Source organism: Schistocerca piceifrons, chromosome 2 (assembly GCF_021461385.2).
Source record: "Schistocerca piceifrons isolate TAMUIC-IGC-003096 chromosome 2, iqSchPice1.1, whole genome shotgun sequence".
Lineage (NCBI taxonomy): Eukaryota > Metazoa > Arthropoda > Insecta > Orthoptera > Acrididae > Schistocerca > Schistocerca piceifrons.
The window spans coordinates 185,871,861-185,891,915 of record NC_060139.1 but is presented as its reverse complement, the minus strand read 5'-3'; the positions used below and the strand labels follow the sequence as shown (position 1 = coordinate 185,891,915).

The 20,055-nt window shown below is 37.3% G+C and overlaps 1 protein-coding gene across 5 annotated transcripts in view; it reads right to left on the bottom strand.

Annotated features, from left to right (window-relative positions):
* The window catches only part of LOC124773262 (protein bric-a-brac 2-like), a 533,990-nt gene that overhangs the window by 197,443 nt on the left and 316,492 nt on the right, over window positions 1-20,055 (bottom strand). Inside the window, exon 7 of one of the 5 annotated variants that reach the window (XM_047249384.1) lies at window positions 10,613-11,089. The exons of 3 other annotated variants lie outside the window; for them this stretch is intronic. In XM_047249384.1, the coding sequence (XP_047105340.1) occupies window positions 10,755-11,089 (335 nt within the window). In that variant the 3' untranslated portion in view covers window positions 10,613-10,754. Of the gene's footprint in view, window positions 1-10,612; window positions 11,090-20,055 lie in introns of those variants that run through there. One more of the 5 variants, XM_047249396.1, reaches the window with a different exon arrangement.

The window sequence follows — 20,055 nt, the reverse complement described above, 5'->3', positions numbered from 1 at the left end:
GGGGATTAAAAAACAAAGTACATGAGCTTCTTGTTTGGTTATCAGATTTAGAATGTACTACACCTGCCTGAACATCATGTAGTCACAGGTATGAAAATGGAAAATGTAGGTGGATATAAGCTTTCAGCACATGTAAGTAGAGACACTATGGAAAGAGGAGGAGTTGCCGTATATGTTAAAATCTGTCACAGTGTGAAAAATTTGGAAACTAAAAAATTTTGTGTATAGCAAAATACAGAAGCATGTGTGTGTGAGCATAAACTAAATAATTGTACTTTTATAATTGTAGCCATGTATAGAGCCCCATTGAGAAATTTTCAGCTATTTTTGAAAAACTTGGATTCTTTGTTGTGCTATCTATCAGACAGAGGGACACAAATATTGTTTGTGGAGATTTCAATGTAGATTTTCTGAAAGAGGCCAATAGAAAGGTTTCCCTTGAAGTATTACTTGGTTCTTTCAATTTGATGTCAGTTATTGATTTTCCGACTCGGGTGGTACAGGAAAGAAGCACACTAATAGATAATGTTTTCATAGACCAAGATAAATTCAATCAAACAAAAGCTTTTCCTGTTAAGAATAGTCTGTTTGATCATGATGCACAGCTAGATACAGTATATGACAAAGCTCCATACAGTAATGCAAAGCAGTCCTCCAAAATAGTGTGTTCAATTAATGATTTTAACAACTGAAAATTTTAGGGAAAGTTTGCAACACTTGGACTGGGATGAGGTGTACAGGGAACCTGATGCTAATTTAAAATTTAACCTATTTCATGATACCTTTGTGAGGATATTGGAAAACAATTTCCCTGAGAAAACAGTGAAATACACTACCCTCCATAAGTTTGGAAGCACCTAGTAATTATAGACAATGGAAAGGAAATACAGTATAAAAATGCATTTGGTTGTTTTCCAAATGTTTATTAAGCTCAAATAATACACAGGAAGATGCAACAATTAAATTTTCGATTCCTCAGAATAGCCACACTTTGTTTTCATCACTGCCTTGCACACTCTCGGCATGCACTGCATCAGTTTTGCCAAGGTTTCAGATGGAATTAATCTCCATTCTTGCTGCAGGACCTCCCTCAATTGTGACCCACTCATGTTTTCCCGTTTTTGGATCCTCCTGCCCAATTCATCCTATAGCAGCTCGATTGGGTTACAATCAGGGGATTGGGGCAGCCATTCCATGTTTTTCAGTATCTTACGAACTCTAGAGACTTCACATAGTTCTGACACAAGCGAGACATATGCTTCGGGTCATTGTCTTGCTGCAAGACACACCCTTTCCCAATCAGATGCAAACCCGATGTATTAGCATGTCACTGGAGAATGGGATGATAATCCTTTTGGTTCAGTTTTCCATCTACTTTCACCAAATCTCTGACTTTATTCCCTCCAAAGGATCCCCATACCATCACAGAACCCCCTCCGTGCTTTACAGTTGGAATTACGCACTGAGGATTCAAGCGTTCATGGGGTAAATGGCACACAAATTGACAGCGTTTACTTCCAAATATTTCGAACTTGGATTCATCAGTGAATAAGACTCTTTCCCAATCCCCCACTGTCCGATGTTAATGTTTCTTAGCCCACTGAAGCCTTTTCTTCTTGTTAACAAGGCACAACAATGGATTCCTTGTTGCTACATAACTTCGGAGGATGTTGTCTGCCACGCGTCGTCTCACTGTTGACTCACTCACCAGTTGTATCCCTCGTTGTGTTTACTTCAGCAATCAATTCATGGACAGTTTTAATCTGTTGCATTTACTGGTCACTACCAAATACTTTTCCTGGCGTTCTGATATTTTCCTGGGTGCTCCTGTGCGAGGACGATCTCCAAAGGAGCCTGTTTCTCGATGTCGGTGTATGGTTTTGACAACTCCGCTGATGGAAATCATCAGTTTTTTTGCTATTTGTCAGACACTATTGACTTCTTGGTGCAAATTGATTATCATTACCCATTATTCATAAGGAATCTCGCACTTTGGGGCCATTTTTAATTACTTTCGCGGCGTGTTATACGTTTATGCAAACGCAAATACAAGTGAACAGAAATGCAAACATCGTAACTCTACATAGCCATGCAGTCTACTCGCACCACCTGGCGTGTGTAGTAGAACTGCTTGGACAGGTAACGTCAGTTTACATAAAACAGAGCAATACTAGTATGTTCCAATATGTTTGTAAATGTACAAGAATTAAGTGTACAATACTGTGCGTGTCATTATTAACCATTATTTGAGTTTGATATTCAATATTCCACCCAATAACTCACATAGATCACTTCCATCTTGCTCTGTTGTAATACGCAGCATGGTGTTTCCAAACTTATGGAGGGCAGTGTATAATTGTAAGAAACCATCTAAAACGTGATGGCTTACTATGGGATAAAAATATATTGCAAACAGAAAAGGGAAATGTATCTTATAGCTAGGAGGAGTAATGATCCAGAAACAGTGAAACATTATAAAAACTACTGCACTGTATTAAAAAGTCCAGAAACCCCGAGAGCACAGGAAGACTGTATTTCTATCAAACTCAATGAAAAGTTTGTTAACAAGAAGTCAGAAGTAGAAAACATTTTTAATAATCACTTTTAAGTGTTGTAGAGAAAATAGGATCCAGCTATTCATTATAAAATGCAAGGCAGTATATGAAAGAGGCAATACTTATGCAATTTGATAAATTTGAAATTCAACCAGCCTCTCCTACTCAAATTAGGAAAATAATAAATTCACTCAAAAGTAAAAACTCACATGGAATTGATGGCATTTCCAACAGAGTACTAAAAGCTTGCTCCCAACAGATAAGTAGGATTCTCAGCCACATATGTAGTAGCTCACTGAAATAGGGCATTTTCCAGAGAGACTGAAATACGTTATTGTTAAACCATTGCATAAAAAAGGTGATAGGTCTGATGCTAACAACTGCTGCTCAATCTCACTTTGACAGCTTTATACAAAATTCTTGAAAAAGTAATGTATTCAAGACTAGGATCACATATTTGTAAAAATGAGGTACTAACAAAATATCAATTTGATTTTCAGAAAGGCTTTTGAACAGAAAATGGTATATATGCTTTCACTGATCAAATATTAAAGGCTCTGAATAACCGAACATCACACACTGGGATATTTTGTGATCTCTCAAAGGCTTTTGGTTGTGTGAATCATGAAATACTTCTAGATAAGCTTAAGTATTGTGGTATGAGTGGGACAGTGCACAAATGGATTCATATTTAACTGGAAGAATGCAAAAGGTTGAAATTAACAGTACAAATAGAATGCAAAACTCAGCAGAGTCCTCTAACTGGAGAGGTATCAAGAATGGCATCCCACAACAAGGTTCAGTCTTGGGTCCCTTATTGTTCTTAATATTTATTAATGACTTGCCACTCTATATTCATGGAGCTGCAAAGATAGTTCTTTTTGCTGATGGTACAACTATAGTAATCACACCCAAAATACATAACTCAACTGAGGAAATTGTAAATAATGTCTTTCAGAAAATCATTAAGTTGTACTCTGCAAATGTATTCTCACTAAATTTTGAGAAAACACAGTATATACAATTCAGTACAGTAAACAGCATAACACCATTGATAAATATAGACTATGAACAGAATTCTGTTGCTAAGGCAGAATATTCAAAATTTCTGGTTGTGTGCATTGATGAGAAATTGAATTGGAAGAAACACATCGATGATCTGCTGAAATGATTAGGTTCAGTTATGATGCTATTAGGGTTATTGCAAATTTTGGTGATAAACATATCAATAAATTAGCCTACTATGCCTATTTTCAGTCACTGCTTTCATATGGCATCATATTTTGGGGTAATTCATCACTAAGAGAAAAAGTATTCATTGCACAAAAGCACGTAATCAGAATAATAGCTGGAGCCCACCCAAGATCACCTTGCAGAAATTTATTTAAGGAACTTGGGATATTCACAGAACCTTCGCAATACATATATTCACTTCTGAAATTTGTTATTAATAACCCATCCCAATTCAAAAATAACAGCAAAGTGCACAGCTACAACATTAGAAGAAAGGATTATCTTCACTATTCTGGGTTAAATCTGACTTTGGCACCGAAAGGGGTGAATTATGCTGCCACAAAAATCTTTGGTCATGTGGCAAATAACATTAAAAGTCTGACAGAGAGCCAACCAACATTTAAAAACAAATTAAAAGGATTTCTGAATGACAACTCCTTCTACTCAACAGCTGAATTTTTAGGTATGAAGTAGTAACAGTAAAAAAATAAGAAAATGAAAAATAAAAATTAATTATTTTATGTAAAGAAAACTTATGTTAAAGTGACATGTTCCGCATCATTATGAAATGTCGTATTCATGATCTATGGAACAAGTATTAGTGAAATGAAATGTAATGTAAATACTAGTGAGCTGAGGTTTTCTCTGAAGTTCTCAGTTATTTTTCTAGACATTCTACAGTCTAACAGAAAGACACAACTACAGCTTTTATCCAGTATATGCTCAACAAAGTGTATACTAACAAACTAAATAACTTACAGAACACTTTCACTGGAAAAGTGTGTGAACATGGGGGGGCAGGAGAAGAGTGAGGGAGGGAGGGAATCAGGATGGTGGATAAAGAAAGGGGGCATGGGGAGTAACACTGGAAAAATTAAAATCAGACTTGTACAATAGTCGTACAAGAAGACAGTTTTCCTATTGGCCATTTGTGTGTGGAAAAGAAAGGAAAGGGGTTGAGGGGCCAATGATAGTGTGCATGTTGTGTACACTCCACTAGATACCATACCATAGCTTGCAGAGCATAAAAGTACATCAATAGTAAAGCATAAAATTTTATCGTGAGTGAGGAAAATATAATATAGCTACACACAATAGAACTCTGATCAAGTTTTCCAACACAAGTACTTTGGAAATTACTGAGATATTTGCAAACCAAACCATGTGACATTTTACAAATCTGAACACTGAAATACTGTATGGTGTTATTCTGTAGATGCTATACTTCTGTTTGTGATTCATGTCTCTTATGAAACTAAAAATTGGTGAACAGATTTTCTTTAAAAATAATGAAGCCTTCCAAAATAAGCTGTCTCAGCCTTCTAAGGGATATCTAAAATGAGTTCCATAATCATCTGATTTTACCAATACTGCAATGAGCCTTAATTATATTAACCACTGCAGGAGAGAGGGGAAACAGGCTTTCTACAGCACTGTTTCTGAGTCACCTTATGGAAGAAGCGTTACATTTCAGACTATTCACACTCTTCAAGCACAAATTAAAGGAAGAAAAAAGAAAGAAGACCAAATGATTATTCACACCCTTCAACCACAGATTACAAGAAGGAAAAAGAAAGAAAACCAATGAGAAGGTATTATATGGTACTATGATCTCTTCTCCTTCTTTCTTAATTTATATATATTTAGGTGTACATTTCATAACATATAAGTGTACAGAGTAAATCCATCATCACTTATTACAGAATAAATAATGTCTGTTTTATGTGGATGTTCATTTGAGTATTCTGCTGTATCAACACAAATTGTCGTAATCACCAAAGGCTGGTTACTGCCCACAAGCTCAATCTTAATACAGGTCTAAAATATCTACTTACCGGCATGGCTGGCAGCAGACACTATACTGTCACACACAAGAGGTATGAATGTCAAGCTTTCAGAAGCAGAAGTGAAGGTTCTTCTGTATGGAGAATATAGGAAAACAGAGAGACTGAAAGGAGAGAAAATGTTTAATGGACTAGAGGGAAAGTAATTCAGAGCCTTGACCCTAGAGAAATGTGACAACATTGGACAAAATCAAAATTAATGCTAGCTTACAATAAACTCCACTATTACTTTCTGTTATCTCCAGTCCTCTTCTGTCCTGTTGACAAAAATTAATAAATCTTTCCTCCCATCACTATATGTAACTCAAAGGAGCCCTTAAGGTTCAAGAATCAAACACCTCTCATGTGTGACTGTAGAGTTCCTGCTAACTTATATGCCAGTACATAAATTTTAACAAGCTATAAGGTTCAAAGTTCCCTGAACAGATGCTTATATTACATAAATGCCTGCACAGTGTACATTCATACATCCTGGTCTTTTCGATCCGTTTTCACAGATACAGAATATGGTGAATGCACATCTGCCAGCGGGTTGGTTCTTCACTATCCCTTCTACATGACACACATACTTAACTATTTTTGCTGTCCCAGTTTTTCATCCCACTTCTCACTACATGCTCTCACTCTACATAATCACACAATGTTTTCTGTATAATTATTCCAGTTACCTTCTCACACTGCTCACTGTTCCTCAGTCCATGTCCAATATTTGATGTGCTGTACTGTACATTCAAGATTCGTTGGACCAAATAAATACAAATATAAAACACTGTACTGCAGGATACTCCTTATCTCATATTTTTATTCCCTGCTATATACTGAAAATCGCTGTCCATATGCATTTGTAAATCCAAAATGACATGGTGAAGCTTGACAAAAGCATCAAATAAGCCAGCTCTTTTCTCTCTAATACAGGTTCAACATGGATCTTGCAACTGTCAAATGTAAGACAGTAACTAGAATTACTTTCATTCATCACAGTCATTTTTAATACAGTCTATCATTAGCAACACTGTATCAAATTTATCTGGCTATGATTCCATAAATATATTAAATTATAACTCAACATTTGATACACTGAATCAACATACCAAAAGGGTTGGGAACTAACACACATTTTCATATGCTTGAAGGTGTGGAAATCACTTGCTGCTAAATTCAAGCTATACACTGGATATACCAAAATGCCCCATCTGAACAGATGCAACATTTCTTGTGTTTGCAGCAAATAGCTTCACCACACATTACCCAGAAAACACAAAAACATAGAGTAAGCTGAAACAAGATGTTTTGGAACAATGACCTACAGTCCAGTGATACCTCCAACTCTCTTATACATTTTCATGCCCATGAAAAAATGGATTCTTGTCAATGAACTGACTCTGATAAGGAACTTCTAAGACACTGTCATGAGATAACTGTGCTCATGTGTCTCAAAATTTTATACAGATGATATTTGCCAACTAATTAAGATGTATGCAAAAATCTGAATAGCAGTGAAGTAGAAAAGTAATACAAATATTTATACTTCAAATTTTTCTAATAAATGTTCTGTAAGTATTCCAGTACTGTATTTATATTAGATTAGTGTGTAAGTTCGTAGTGTTTTTGTTCTGCATGTTTGTATTCTGGTTGCTATGGGTTTATTTATTGATTGTAATTTTTTATTTGTAGTTCACTGTTGTTATTTGTGTTAACATGTTGCCATTTTTTCACTTGGAAATAGTGAGTAGAGCTGTGGGCTCTAGAAAATGGAGTGCCAAGTGGAGCAATTGGAACATTTAGACATATTCTTCTGTTTGAGTTCAATAGAGGTGTGACAGCAATGGAGGCAGCCAGAAACATATGCACCATGTATGGGATAATGCCATTGGACAGAGCATGGCAAGAAAATATTTTTATCATTTTAAGGAGATTTGTTTTGACATTAGTGACTCTCTTCATTCAGGAAGACATTTTGAGTTTGATAAATATTCCAGAATGAGATTTTCACTCTGCAGCGGAGTGTGCGCTGATAAATATTGTTTACACGCATTAATCCAGAATGATCCATGTTACTGTACTCGAGAACTGGCAAATACGATGAACTGTGATCATTCCCCAATCATGCAACATTTGCATGCAACAGGGAAGGTTCAAAAATCAGATGTATGGGCACAACATATTCTAAGCCAAAATCACAAAAATCAGCAGGTGCCATACGTGCATCTCTGTTTGCTTGTCAACAATTGGCTCATGAATAAAACTGACCATTCCTATCCTGCATCATTGCCAGTATGAGAAATGGTGCCTTTAAGCTAATGTGTGGAAAAGAAAGGAATAGTTCAGCCCAAACAAATCAGCAATTCTCCATACAAAAATCTGTGCACACCCACAAAAGATAACATTGTGGTGCTGGTGGAACAGCAATGGTGTGGTGTACTGCGAATTACTTCTTTGAGGTATAATCATCACTGCTGACTTTTATTGTCAACAACTAAGCACATCTTGCAGACACAGTCCGTGCCAAGAAAAACAACCAGGATGACTCTGTCAAATGACAGCACACCGTGACAAGGCCTGCCTGCATTCTGCTAGACTGTCAAAAAACACTTTACAGGAGTTGGGTTGGGAAATCATTACACACCCAACTTCTTCACCTGGTCATGTGCCCTCAGATTTTCACCTTTTCTGCTCTCTATTGAACAACCTTCAAGAAACTTCCTTTCCGGGTGGAAATGGGCTCTGAACATGGCTTGACAAGTTCTTTGCCTCAAAAACCACGTGGTTTCCACAGTCGCAGAAGCAAAAAGCTACCCCAGCATTGGCAGACTGCTGTAAATAGTGATGGAGAATATATTATTGATGACTAAAGCCTCTGTTATGTGTACCTGTTGTATTTATTAAACTTATGGATAAATGCTAAAACCTTATGCACCAATCTGATAGCTTACTTCCTGGCTAGCCCTAATACAAACATTTCAGTATTCTGATGACTTTACAGAGAATTTTATAATCCAATTTTTCATCTGATTTAATTGTGTATTCCTATATGTTAAGTACATTTTTCTCTCAGTTTTGCTCACTATTTTGATGCCATTTATAAGCCAGAGTTTAGGAGCATTTAATCTACTGACACAGGTTATTTTTTAGGACAGCAATTTTCAAAGGAAACTATGTTACAGAATACTTTATTTACACAAGGCGTATGGTATGTATCTTTCCTGTATCTATTTCACGAATATTTTTTGAATTCCTCTGTTTCTTTCTCATTCAAGGCCCTTGCAGTTTTTCACTTATTATTTTTATTTATGTCAAGCACCACAATATTAAGTTCAGCTGATGAGCTTAATGATCTCAGACACAATTAATTATAGAATAAGTCTAAAAAATTCTGTCAATTAGCAGTGGTGCTACTACCCATACCTGCAGTTGGAAATTCTTATGTTGATAATTTAATTATATGAAATGAACCAGGAGTATAGTGTAATTACAGAATGCTAAGTTCTCGAAAATTTAAAGGTTTGGTATTCCTTATTTTTTTGGAAGTTTAGGAGCTTGATAGAAGAAGGATTCAGTATATGATAGAAAATCTGTTATGGCTGGTTCTTTTTTGTGCAAAATCTGTTCTATAACTTTTGCCATTTGTCTTTTTTGGGCTTTTGTCTCCTTTAATCATACATGATTAATTTTTACTGTAAAAGTTCCTTTAGTTGCAGCAGACACTGCTTTAATTCAAATTGATGTAAAAATAATTATTACAAAGGTGCCCCTTGTGAATTTTCATGACTGGTCCCTACCAAGAAATATTGCAAGCAATTTCTAATAAAGCAGTCCAGCAACATTCTTGTTCCCATAGACGATAACTGTGCTCTTTTATGTTAGAGTTTTTCATTGGTTTTGAGGTTCATTTTGTTGTCCTTTTGGCTTATCCCATGATCTTGGTTTTCCACTTCCAATATGGGAAGAAAATTTCTATTATAGATACATATTCACAGTTTGCAAGACATGAAGTTTTGAATAGTGGGTGATAAATTCATCACTCTCAATCAGGTACCTCTCCATTTTATTTATGTACAAAAAGAAACAAAATGAAGAATTCTGCACTTGTTCTAATTTTATTCCTTTGAACTCTGTGCTGTACATGTTTGTGAATGTAGTTTGTATTACAAACATCTAAGGCAAGCCAGATTCACAACAGTTTTATTTTGATTGTTTCCAATGTGAGACCTTACGCACATTAGCAAACTGACAGTAAACAACACCTTCGGTGAAAGGCCACTCTTCAGGTGAATGAAGTTCCTTAGTCATTCTTAGACAATAAGTGATACAACATGTCAAAAAGGAGCTGCAAATGAGTTCACAAGTAGTCTTCTTTTCCCACAAGCTATATTTCTTGAAGTTCAGAAAATTGCAGCGTATAATCTCCTTGCCCATGTATCATATGTTCTTTCCATTTTATACAGTCACCCAATAAATATTATATTCAAGTACTTCATTATAGACATTACAGTCAACAAAAGTGCTATTTCCTGTCTGCCCATGAGCACTCAGTTCACATTTAGCTGTAAATCAACACACTCAAAAGTAAATTCCTTGTACACAGTTATGAACCTGTGAGTGTCTACCATGGAAGAGTAGCTCTTGACAAACAAGAAAATTATTTCTAGAAAATATCAAAAGGATACTGAAATTATTTGATAAATATGAGATATATTTACAAAAACTCCCTTAACAGTACTGCCTTATGGCAGCTACAGCAATACATCAACATTTCTACAGAGACTGCTGTACAACCAACAATACTTACTGAGAAAAAATACATGATAAAATGAAATTCTGAAATGGGTGGTAAAGATACACAGTTTTGTCCTGTAAGAAACAGTACTTTGTTCTTTTTAAAAACAAATTTTCTTAGTTCCATTTCTAACAAAATGTTTAGGAACTGACAGACTATTTATGGAATCAAATCCTGTGTTACCTATCATCCCTTATGTCATTCAAAGACAGATATTAGTGTCAAGATTATAAAAAGCAGTATTGCACATTGTTCTGGTCATAGTGTATTTACACTACTGTTACCATAGCAACCAGAAATGCTGAAGATATTCACAGTAAAACCACCAAAAAGGAACACACAATTCTACAGTGCATGAAGTAAACCATGTACTGTTGCCATGTGATGCTTGAGATAGGCCAGGCGGCTGAGGACGACATTGCATACTGGACAGCGTGTCGCACCTCGGTGTACGTCTTTGTGTTTGGATAACGAGCTGCCAGATTTGAACACTTTGTCACAGAGCTTGCACGCATAAGGCCATCGGAACTGAGATGTGGAATGGGGTGCAGGTACGGGTAGGTGCAAGGGCTTTGTCTGTGCCTGACGTGACGACTGGTCCAGCTCCGGCGCTTCAGGTATTGTCCCTCCACTGGTGGGCCACCAGCCGAGTTCTTCATCCAGCCACACCGCCTCGGGTTCTGGAGGGAGAGGAACCTCAATAAGTATCCATAATTGGACAGCAGTCCCCCTCTCCACTGGAGTAAGCCCCACTTGTACTGATAACATGTACTTGTTACGACAAGTACTGACGAATTTTAATTGGACCTGACTCCAAGGCTAAATGTGATAAGGGTTTCAACTTGCAAAATTTTCCATAATCGTTTCAATGAATGTATGGGAAATTAAATAAAGACACATTTCTCCAAAAATCACTAAAATGTCAGTTATAATTACATAAGTCATGAAACACAAAAACAAGCTATGTAACAAACAGAAGAAAACACGTTTTACTACTGTAACTGAGAATTAAGAGTGACTTCTTTTTCAATTCAGTAATCTCAAGATAAATTTCACACAAGCTTCAAATGTTCTGCTTTGAAGGATCAAGATATTGGTTCCTTGTATTTACAAAACCTCTCTGTGAAAGCTCCAGAACAATTACCAGAAGTTAGATTCTGGAACTATGTTAAAATGGAGACAAGAACATTATAATTACACACTGATGCACAGCATAGCATAATATGTAAGTTCAGTTTCATGAATTTCTTTCTGCAACTATAAATAATACTAAGCTATAAAAAGAAATTTCTGAAGTAAATAGCTTCCTGTCTGTAGCAAGAAACTCATCTTCTGAGGTGGCATGCATCAGTATTGTTATGAGCATACTGTATAGACATTACCAGGAGCAGAATTTTTGTACTTACTTTAATAGCCTCCAGTTACCACTATTAATAAATGAATTCCATAACAATTTCTCTCATGAAAGGAAAAAAGGTAGTAAGTTAAGTAACACAGTGATGAGCAAAGACATGAAAATTCAATCAAAATTAATTTGCTTGATGACTCAAGAATAAAAACCACTGTACATGGGGCAAAATGTAATTTTACATTACTTGGAAAAAATGAAAAGAATAATAAGCAGTAGGTTATAACCTAACTTTCACATTTTATATAATCATGTACTCAATAGATAGTTATCTGTTCACACAAAACATGACAGTTTTTTCAAACATTCAAAGCTTTTTTTGTTTCCAATTTCAAAGCTTAACAATAGTAGTGGTTTCTCCAGAAGTACTACTCATTTTATGTAATAAAAGAAGTAAAGTAGTATTATTCTAATGGTTGGTTTAAACACCACTGTGATTTTCTACGAACTCTCCTAGTTGAGGTGTATTGTTCTTGCTTTCCTCTGACCTATGTATTAGCTCACTTAATCAGCTATGTGTGGTTTTACAGTTCAACAAATAATTTGATTTATGGTTCAATAGCACTATTTTTACAGGCACAAAATACTGCGAGGGGTGAAACACACATTAGGAGGCTGAAAACACTCTTAGCCTGAGCTGAATTTCACATTGTGCACCTCTGGATTACTTGGATGTACACTTAACCAACCGAGTAACGAAGCTGTGCGATATTTGTGTTAATAAATCCGACCCACTTGAATCTTAATACCCACTTGTACAGTATGTAACTTAAATCCATTTTGGAGCCCTCACAGGAATGTAGTGATTCACAAGAAGACTAACTGCACACATAATACAGAAAATAATCATAATCACTGGGAAAAATTGCTCACAAATTGCTTTTACAAACATTTAAAAGTTGATATTCAAAATTAATGTTTTGAAATGGAATTTCCTTCATGAATTCCAAAGGGGTAAAGGGAAAAAGGAAAATGCAAACCAAGAAGCAGTCAGTCACTTACCAGCAATTTGTGGGCAAACATATCTGTTGAGAGGCCAGACAAATGTGTGGTTCCTGAAGAGGGGCAGCAGCCTTTTCAGTAGTTGCAGGAGCAACAGTCTGGATGATTGACTGATCTGGCCTTGTAACACTAACCAAAACAGCCTTGCTGTGCCGATACTGCGAATGGCTGAAAGCAAGGGGAAACTACAGCCTTAATTTTTCCCGAGGGCATGCAGCTTTACTGTATGCTTAAATGATGATGGCGTCCTCTTCGGTAAAATATTCTGGAGGTAAAATAGTCCCCCATTTGGACCTCCGGGTGGGGCCTACTGAGAAGGACATCGTTTTCAGGAGAAGGAAAACTGGCGTTCTACGGATTGGAGCACGGAACGTCAGATCCCTTAATCGGGCAGGTAGGTTAGAAAAAAGGGAAATGGATAGGTTAAAGTTGGATATAGTGGGAATTAGTGAAGTTTGGTGGCTGGAGGAACAAGACTTCTGGTCAGGTGAATACGGAGTTATAAATACAAAATCAAATAAGGGTAATGCAGGGGTAGGTTTAATAATGAATAAAAAAATAGGAGTGCAGCTAAGCTACTACAAACAGCGCAGTGAACACATTATTGTGGCCAAGACAGACATGAAGCCCACACCTACCACAGTAGTAAAAGTTTATATGCCAACTAGCTCTGCATATGATGAAGAGATTGATGAAATGTATGATGAGATAAAAGAAATTATTCAGATAGTGGAGGAAAATGAAAATTTAATAGTCATGGGTGACTGCAATTCGATAGTAGGAAAAGGAAGAGAAGGAAACATAGTAGGTGAATATGGAATGGGGGTAAGAAATGAAAGGGGAGCCACCTGGTAAAATTTTGCACAGAGCATAACTTAATCATAGCTAACACTTGGTTTAAGAACCATGAAAGAAGGCTGTATACATGGAAGAAGCCTGGAGACACTGGAAGGTTTCAGATAGTTTATATAATGGTAACACGGAGATTTAGGAACCATGTTTTAAATTGTAAGACATTTCCAGGGGCAGATGTGGACTCTGACCACAATCTCTTGGTTATGAACTGTAGATTAAACCTGAAGAAAGTGCAAAAAGGTGGGAATTTAAGGAGATGGTACCTGGATAAACTGACAGAACCAGAGGTTTTAGAGAATTTCAGGGAGAGCTTTAGGGAATGATTGACATGAATGGGGGAAAAAGATAAGGTAAAAGAAGAATGGGTAGCATTGAGGGCTGAAATAGTGAAGGCAGCAGAGGATAAAGCAGGTAAAAAGACGAGGGCTAGTAGAAATTCTTGGGTAGCAGAAGAATATTGAATTTAATTGATGAAAGGAGAAAATATAAAAATGCAGTAAGTGAAGCAGGCAAAAAGGAATACAAACATCTCAAAAATGAGACTGACAGGAAGTGCAAAGTGGCTACGCACGGATGGCTAGAGCACAAATGTAAGGATATAGAGGCATATATCACTAGGGGTAAGATAGATACTGCCTACAGGAAAATTAAAGAGATCTTTGGAGAAAAGAGAACCACCTGTATGAATATCAAGAGCTCAGATGGAAACCCAGTTCTAAGCAAAGAAGGGAAAGCAGAAAGGCGGAAAGAGTATATAGAGGGTCTATTCAAGGGCAATGTACTTGAGAATAATATTATGGAAATGGAAGAGGATGTAGATGAAGATGAAATTGGAGATATGATACTGCGTGAAGAGTTTGACACAGCACTGAAAGACCTAAGTCAAAAATAGGACCCACCAGTAGACAACATTCCATTAGAACTACTGACAGCCTTGGGAGAGCCAGCCCTGACAAAACTCTACCATCTTGTGAGCAAGCTGTATGAGACAGGCTAAATACCGTTAAGACTTCAAGAAGAATATAATAATTCCAATCCCAAAGAAAGTAGGTATTGACAGATGTGAAAATTACCAAACTATCAGTTTAATAAGTCACAGCTGCAAAATACTAACGTGAATTCTTTACAGACAAATGGAAAAACTTGTAGAAGCCGACCTCGGGGAAGATCAGTTTGGATTCCGTAGAAATGTTGGAACATGTGAGGCAACATTGACCCTACGGCTTATCTTAGATGACAGGTTAAGGAAAGGCAAACTGGAATGGTCTGGAATACTCTCTTTCAAATTTTGAAGTTGGCAGGGGTAAAATACAAGGAGCGAAAGGCTATTTACATTTTGTACAGAAACCAGATGGCGGTTATGAGTCGAGGGGCACAAAAGGGAAGCAGTGGTTGGGAAGGGAGTGAGACAGGCTTGTAGCCTATCCCCGATGTTATTCAATTTGTATATTGAGCAAGCAGTGAAGGAAACAAAAGAAAAGTATGGAGTAGGAATTAAAATCCATGGAGAAGAAATAAAAACTTTGAGGTTTGCCAATGACATTGTAATTCTGCCAGAGACAGCAAAGGACCTGGAAGAGCACTTGAAGAGAATGGACAGGGTCTTGAAAGGAGGATATAAGATGAACATCAACAAAAGCAAAATGAGGATAATGGAATGTAGTCGAATTAAGTTGGGTGATGCTGAGGGAATTAGATTAGGAAATGAGACACTAAAACTAATAGATGAGTTTTGCTATTTGGGGAGAAAAATAACTGATGATGGTTGAAGTAGACAGGATGTAAAATTCATACTGGCAATGGTAAGGAAAGCGTTTCTGAAGAAGAGAAATCTGTTAACATTGAGTATAGATTTAAGTGTTAGAAAGTCGTTTCTGAAAGTATTTGTATGGAGTGTAGCCCTGTATGGAAGTGAAACATGGATGATAAATAGTATGGACATGAAGAGAATAGAAGCTTTCGAAATGTGGTGCTAGAGAAGAATGCTGAAGATTAGATGGGTATATCACACAATTAATGAGGAGGTATTGAATAGAATTGGGGAGAAGAGAAATTTGTAGCACAACTTGACTAGAAGAAGGGATCGGTTGGTAGGACATGTTCTGAGGCATCAAGGGATCACCAATTTAGTATTGGAGGGCAGTGAGGAGGGTAAAAATTGCAGAGGGAGATCAAGAGATAAATATACTTAGTAGATCCGGAAGGATGTAGGTTGCAGTAGATACTGGGAGATGAAGAGGCCTCCACAGCATAGATTATCATGGAGAGCTGCATCAAACCAGTATCTGGACTCGGGACCACAACAACAAGATGGTTTTGTTAAATTGTCCATGTGTAAAAATGCAGAAATGGCTACTGAAATATGGTAATTACTATAACCCTTTTTTAAAGTAATTTGACTTGTCTCCAGTATAAAAATCTTTAATTTGTACATGTACATCATGAGATGAATAAAATACATTCTACATTGATTTCAATCAAACAGTGCTGTTTGTCAAAACTATTTTTCCCTTCAAAAGTGAAATTATAATGGAAAAACAAAGACTACCTATTCCTGAACAGTGGCAGCAGAAGTAACAGTAAGAACACTTGTGATTGTTTTTGTCCTCTTATGAATACAATGGGTATATCATTGTTTAGAAAATTTTAGCTGTATCAGTTTTAGAACACCTTACTCTATGATAGAGATAGCTGTACCATGGGTGAAACAACACAGCAGGTGTGCAGAGAGGTCACACAACCATGATTTCTGAAAATGGGCAGTAGTCTCTTCAGTAGTCTGGTTCATTGACTGATTGAGACTTGTAACATCAGCCAGTATTGCGTTACTATGCTGTCACTGCTTGTGGCTGAAAGCAAGGGTAAACTAAATCCCTCATATTTCCAGAGAACAAATGGATTAAGGATTATGGCATCCTCTTGGATAAATATTCTGGCAGTAAAATAGTCGCCAATTTGGATCTCTGGGGGTGGACTACCCAGGAGGATGTCATAATAAAAAACAAAACAGGAGAGCACAAATGTAAAAGGTATTACAGTTTGCAAGCTTTCGGACTCAGTGGCTCCTTCCTCTGCCAGAAGGGTTGAAGGGGAAGGAAGAGACATGATGGAAATGGACTGGTGAAGTTTACTAAAAGGAATAGCGTTCGGAAAAGTTACCCAGAACCCTGGGTCAGGATGAGAAGGAAGGAATAAGTCGCCACTGACCTCGAGTTCTGGATGACTGTTCCAAACTCTACCCCTTTTTCCCAGACCTCATCAGTCCTTTTCTTCACCCGTCTTCCTGCTCCTTCAACATTTTTACCAGAAGAAGGAGTCACCGCCTCTGAAAGCTTGCAAACTGTAATAGCTTTTATACAGGTGGCACAACAGTCACTGCACAGTGGTTAAAAGAAATTGAAAGTAACAGCGAGACATAGTTAAGTTGGTATTACGGAATGGTGATAATTAAACCGTGTCAAGTTGGTATACAATGCAATGACAAACAAATCAAACACAATGATCAAACTAGTGGATTGTTGAAAGTGTGAGCTGTGAGACATGTTTACAGCTGTAGTTTTTCAAACTGTCGTGATGTTAATGAAAGAAGAAACATTTTATGAAAGTGGTAATACAGCAGTTTTTAATGAATGGGGAAGACACGAGATAGATTTGAAGACTATGGATTTGTTTAGGATGCACAAAGATCTGGCCACCCCACAACAGTCACAACTGAGGAAAATGAATTGTGAGTATGTTTAGTTGTACACGGAAATCAACCAGACGATTAACAACTGAGCTGGATTTAACACAAATGTCAGTTCAAAGTGCAGGAGGTCAGGTCCATATGTAGGAGGATAAGAGTGGAGAAAGTTCAGGATAAGGAAATCAGGCACAAGTACATAACAGTGATCTCAGAAAGGTACCAGTTAGTTAAAAGTAGTCAATTACAGTCATTGGAAAAGGAATGGACAAGGTACTGGGACACAGTACTAGAAGTGGCTAAAGAATGTCTTGGAACAGTAGTGTGTAAAGGTAGGATGAAGCAAACAGCTTGGTGGAATGACACAGTCAAGGCAGCCTGTAAAAGGAAAAAGAAGGTGTATCAAAAATGGCTACATACTAGAACTCAGGTAGACAGAGAAAGTTATGTTGAAGAAAGAAACAAAGCCAAATAGATAATTGCAGCATCCAAGAAGAAATCTTGGGAAGACTTTGGAAACAGGTTGGAGACTTTGGGTCAAGCTGCTGGAAAACCATTCTGGAGTGTTATTAGCAGTCTTCGAAAGGGAGGTAAGAAGGAAATGACAAGTATTTTGGACAGGTCAGGAAAACTGCTGGTGAATCCTGTTGATGCCTTGGGCAGATGGAGAGAATACTTTGAAGAGTTGCTCAATGTAGGTGAAAATACGATCAGTATTGTTTCAGATTTCAATGTACAATGGGATAGGAATGATGATGGAATTAGGATCACATTTGAGGAAGTGGAGAAAATGGTCAATAGCTTGCAGTGCAATAAAGCGGCTGGGGTGGATGAAATTAAGTCGGAACTCATCAAATACAGTGGAATGTCAGGTCTTAAATGGCTACACAGGATAATTGAAATGACGTGGGAGTTAGGACAGGTTCCATCAGACTGGACGAAAGCAGTAATCACACCAATCTTTAAACATGGAAACAGAAAAGATTGTAACAACTACAGAGATATCTCTTTAATCAGCGTTGTGGGTAAAATCTTCTCAGGTATTGTAGAAAGGAAAGTTCGAGTATTAGTTGAGGACAAATTGGATCAAAATCAGTGTGGGTTTAGGCCTCTTAGAGGTTGTCAGGACCAGATCTTTAGCTTATGGCAAATAATGGAGAAGTGTTACAAGTGGAACAGGGAATTGTATCTATGCTTTATAGATCTAAAAAAGGCATATGACCAGGTTCCTAGGAGGAAGTTATTGTCTGTTCTACGAGATTATAGAATAACAGGCAAACTTTTGCAAGTAATTAAAGGTCTTTACATAGATAGTCAGGCAACAGTTAGAGTTGATGGTAAACTGAGTTCATGGTTCAGAGTAGTTTCAGTGGTAAGACAAGGCTGCAACCTGTCTCCACTGTTGTTCATATTATTTATGGATCATATGTTGAAAACAATAGACTGGCTGGGTGAGATTAAGATATGTGAACACAAAATAAGCAGTCTCCCATATGCGGATGACTTAGTTGTGATGGCAGATTCGGTTGAAAGTTTGCAAAGTACTATTTCAGAGCTAGATCAGAAATGTAAGGACTATGGTATGAAGATTAGCATCTCCAAAATGAAAGTAATGTCAGTGGGAAAGAGATATAAATGGATTGAGTGCCAAATAGGAGGAACAAAGTTAGAACAGGTGGACGGTTTCAAGTACTTAGGATGCATATTCTCACAGGATGGCAACATAGTGAAAGAACTGGAAGCGAGGTGTAGCAAAGCTAATGCAGTGAGTGCTCAGCTACAATCTACTCTCTTCTGCAAGAAGGAAGTCAGTACCAAGACTAAGTTATCTGTGCACTGTTCAATCTTTCGACCAACTTTGCTGTATGGGTGCGAAAGCTGGGTGGATTCAGGTTACCTTATCAATAAGGTTGAGGTTATGGATATGAAAGTAGCTAGGATGATTGCAGGTACTAGTAGATGCAAACAATGGCAGGAGGATGTTCACAATGAGGAAATCAAAGAAAAACTGGGAATGAACTCTATAGATGTAGCAGTCAGGGCGAACAGGCTTAGATGATGGGGTCATGTTACACGCATGGGAGAAGCAAGGTTACCCTAGAGACTCATGGGTTCAGCAGTAGAGGTTAGGAGTCGGGGTAGACCAAGGAGAAGGTACCTGGATTTGGTTAAGAATGATTTTGAAGTAATAGGCTTAACATCAGAAGAGGCACCAATGTTAGCACTGAATAGGGGATCATGGAGGAATTTTATAAGGGGGACTATGCTCCAGACTGAACGCTGAAAGGCATAATCATTCTTAAATGATGATGATGATGATGATGATGATGATGATGATGTCAGTTCAAAGAATGTTACACAAACAGAAATTTAAAGTTTCCATTCCACGTATACAATATGGGTACTTGACAATGACCCAGATTGACAATTTCAGTTTTGTGAATTGATGCTTGACCAACAGAAACACACTCCTAACCTATTCAATAAAATTGTGTGGGCTGACGAGGCCAATTTTAAGTTAAGTGTGCAAGTTAACAGGCATAACTGCACTTACCGGTATACTGAGAATCAAAATCGTTTGTTAGAACAACCCACTAAATCAACTTGGTGTGAGTGTTTTGGGGATAATATCATCATTTGGGAGACTTGGACAATATTATACCATGTAATGGGACACCCTCCTCTAGCATTACCTTTCT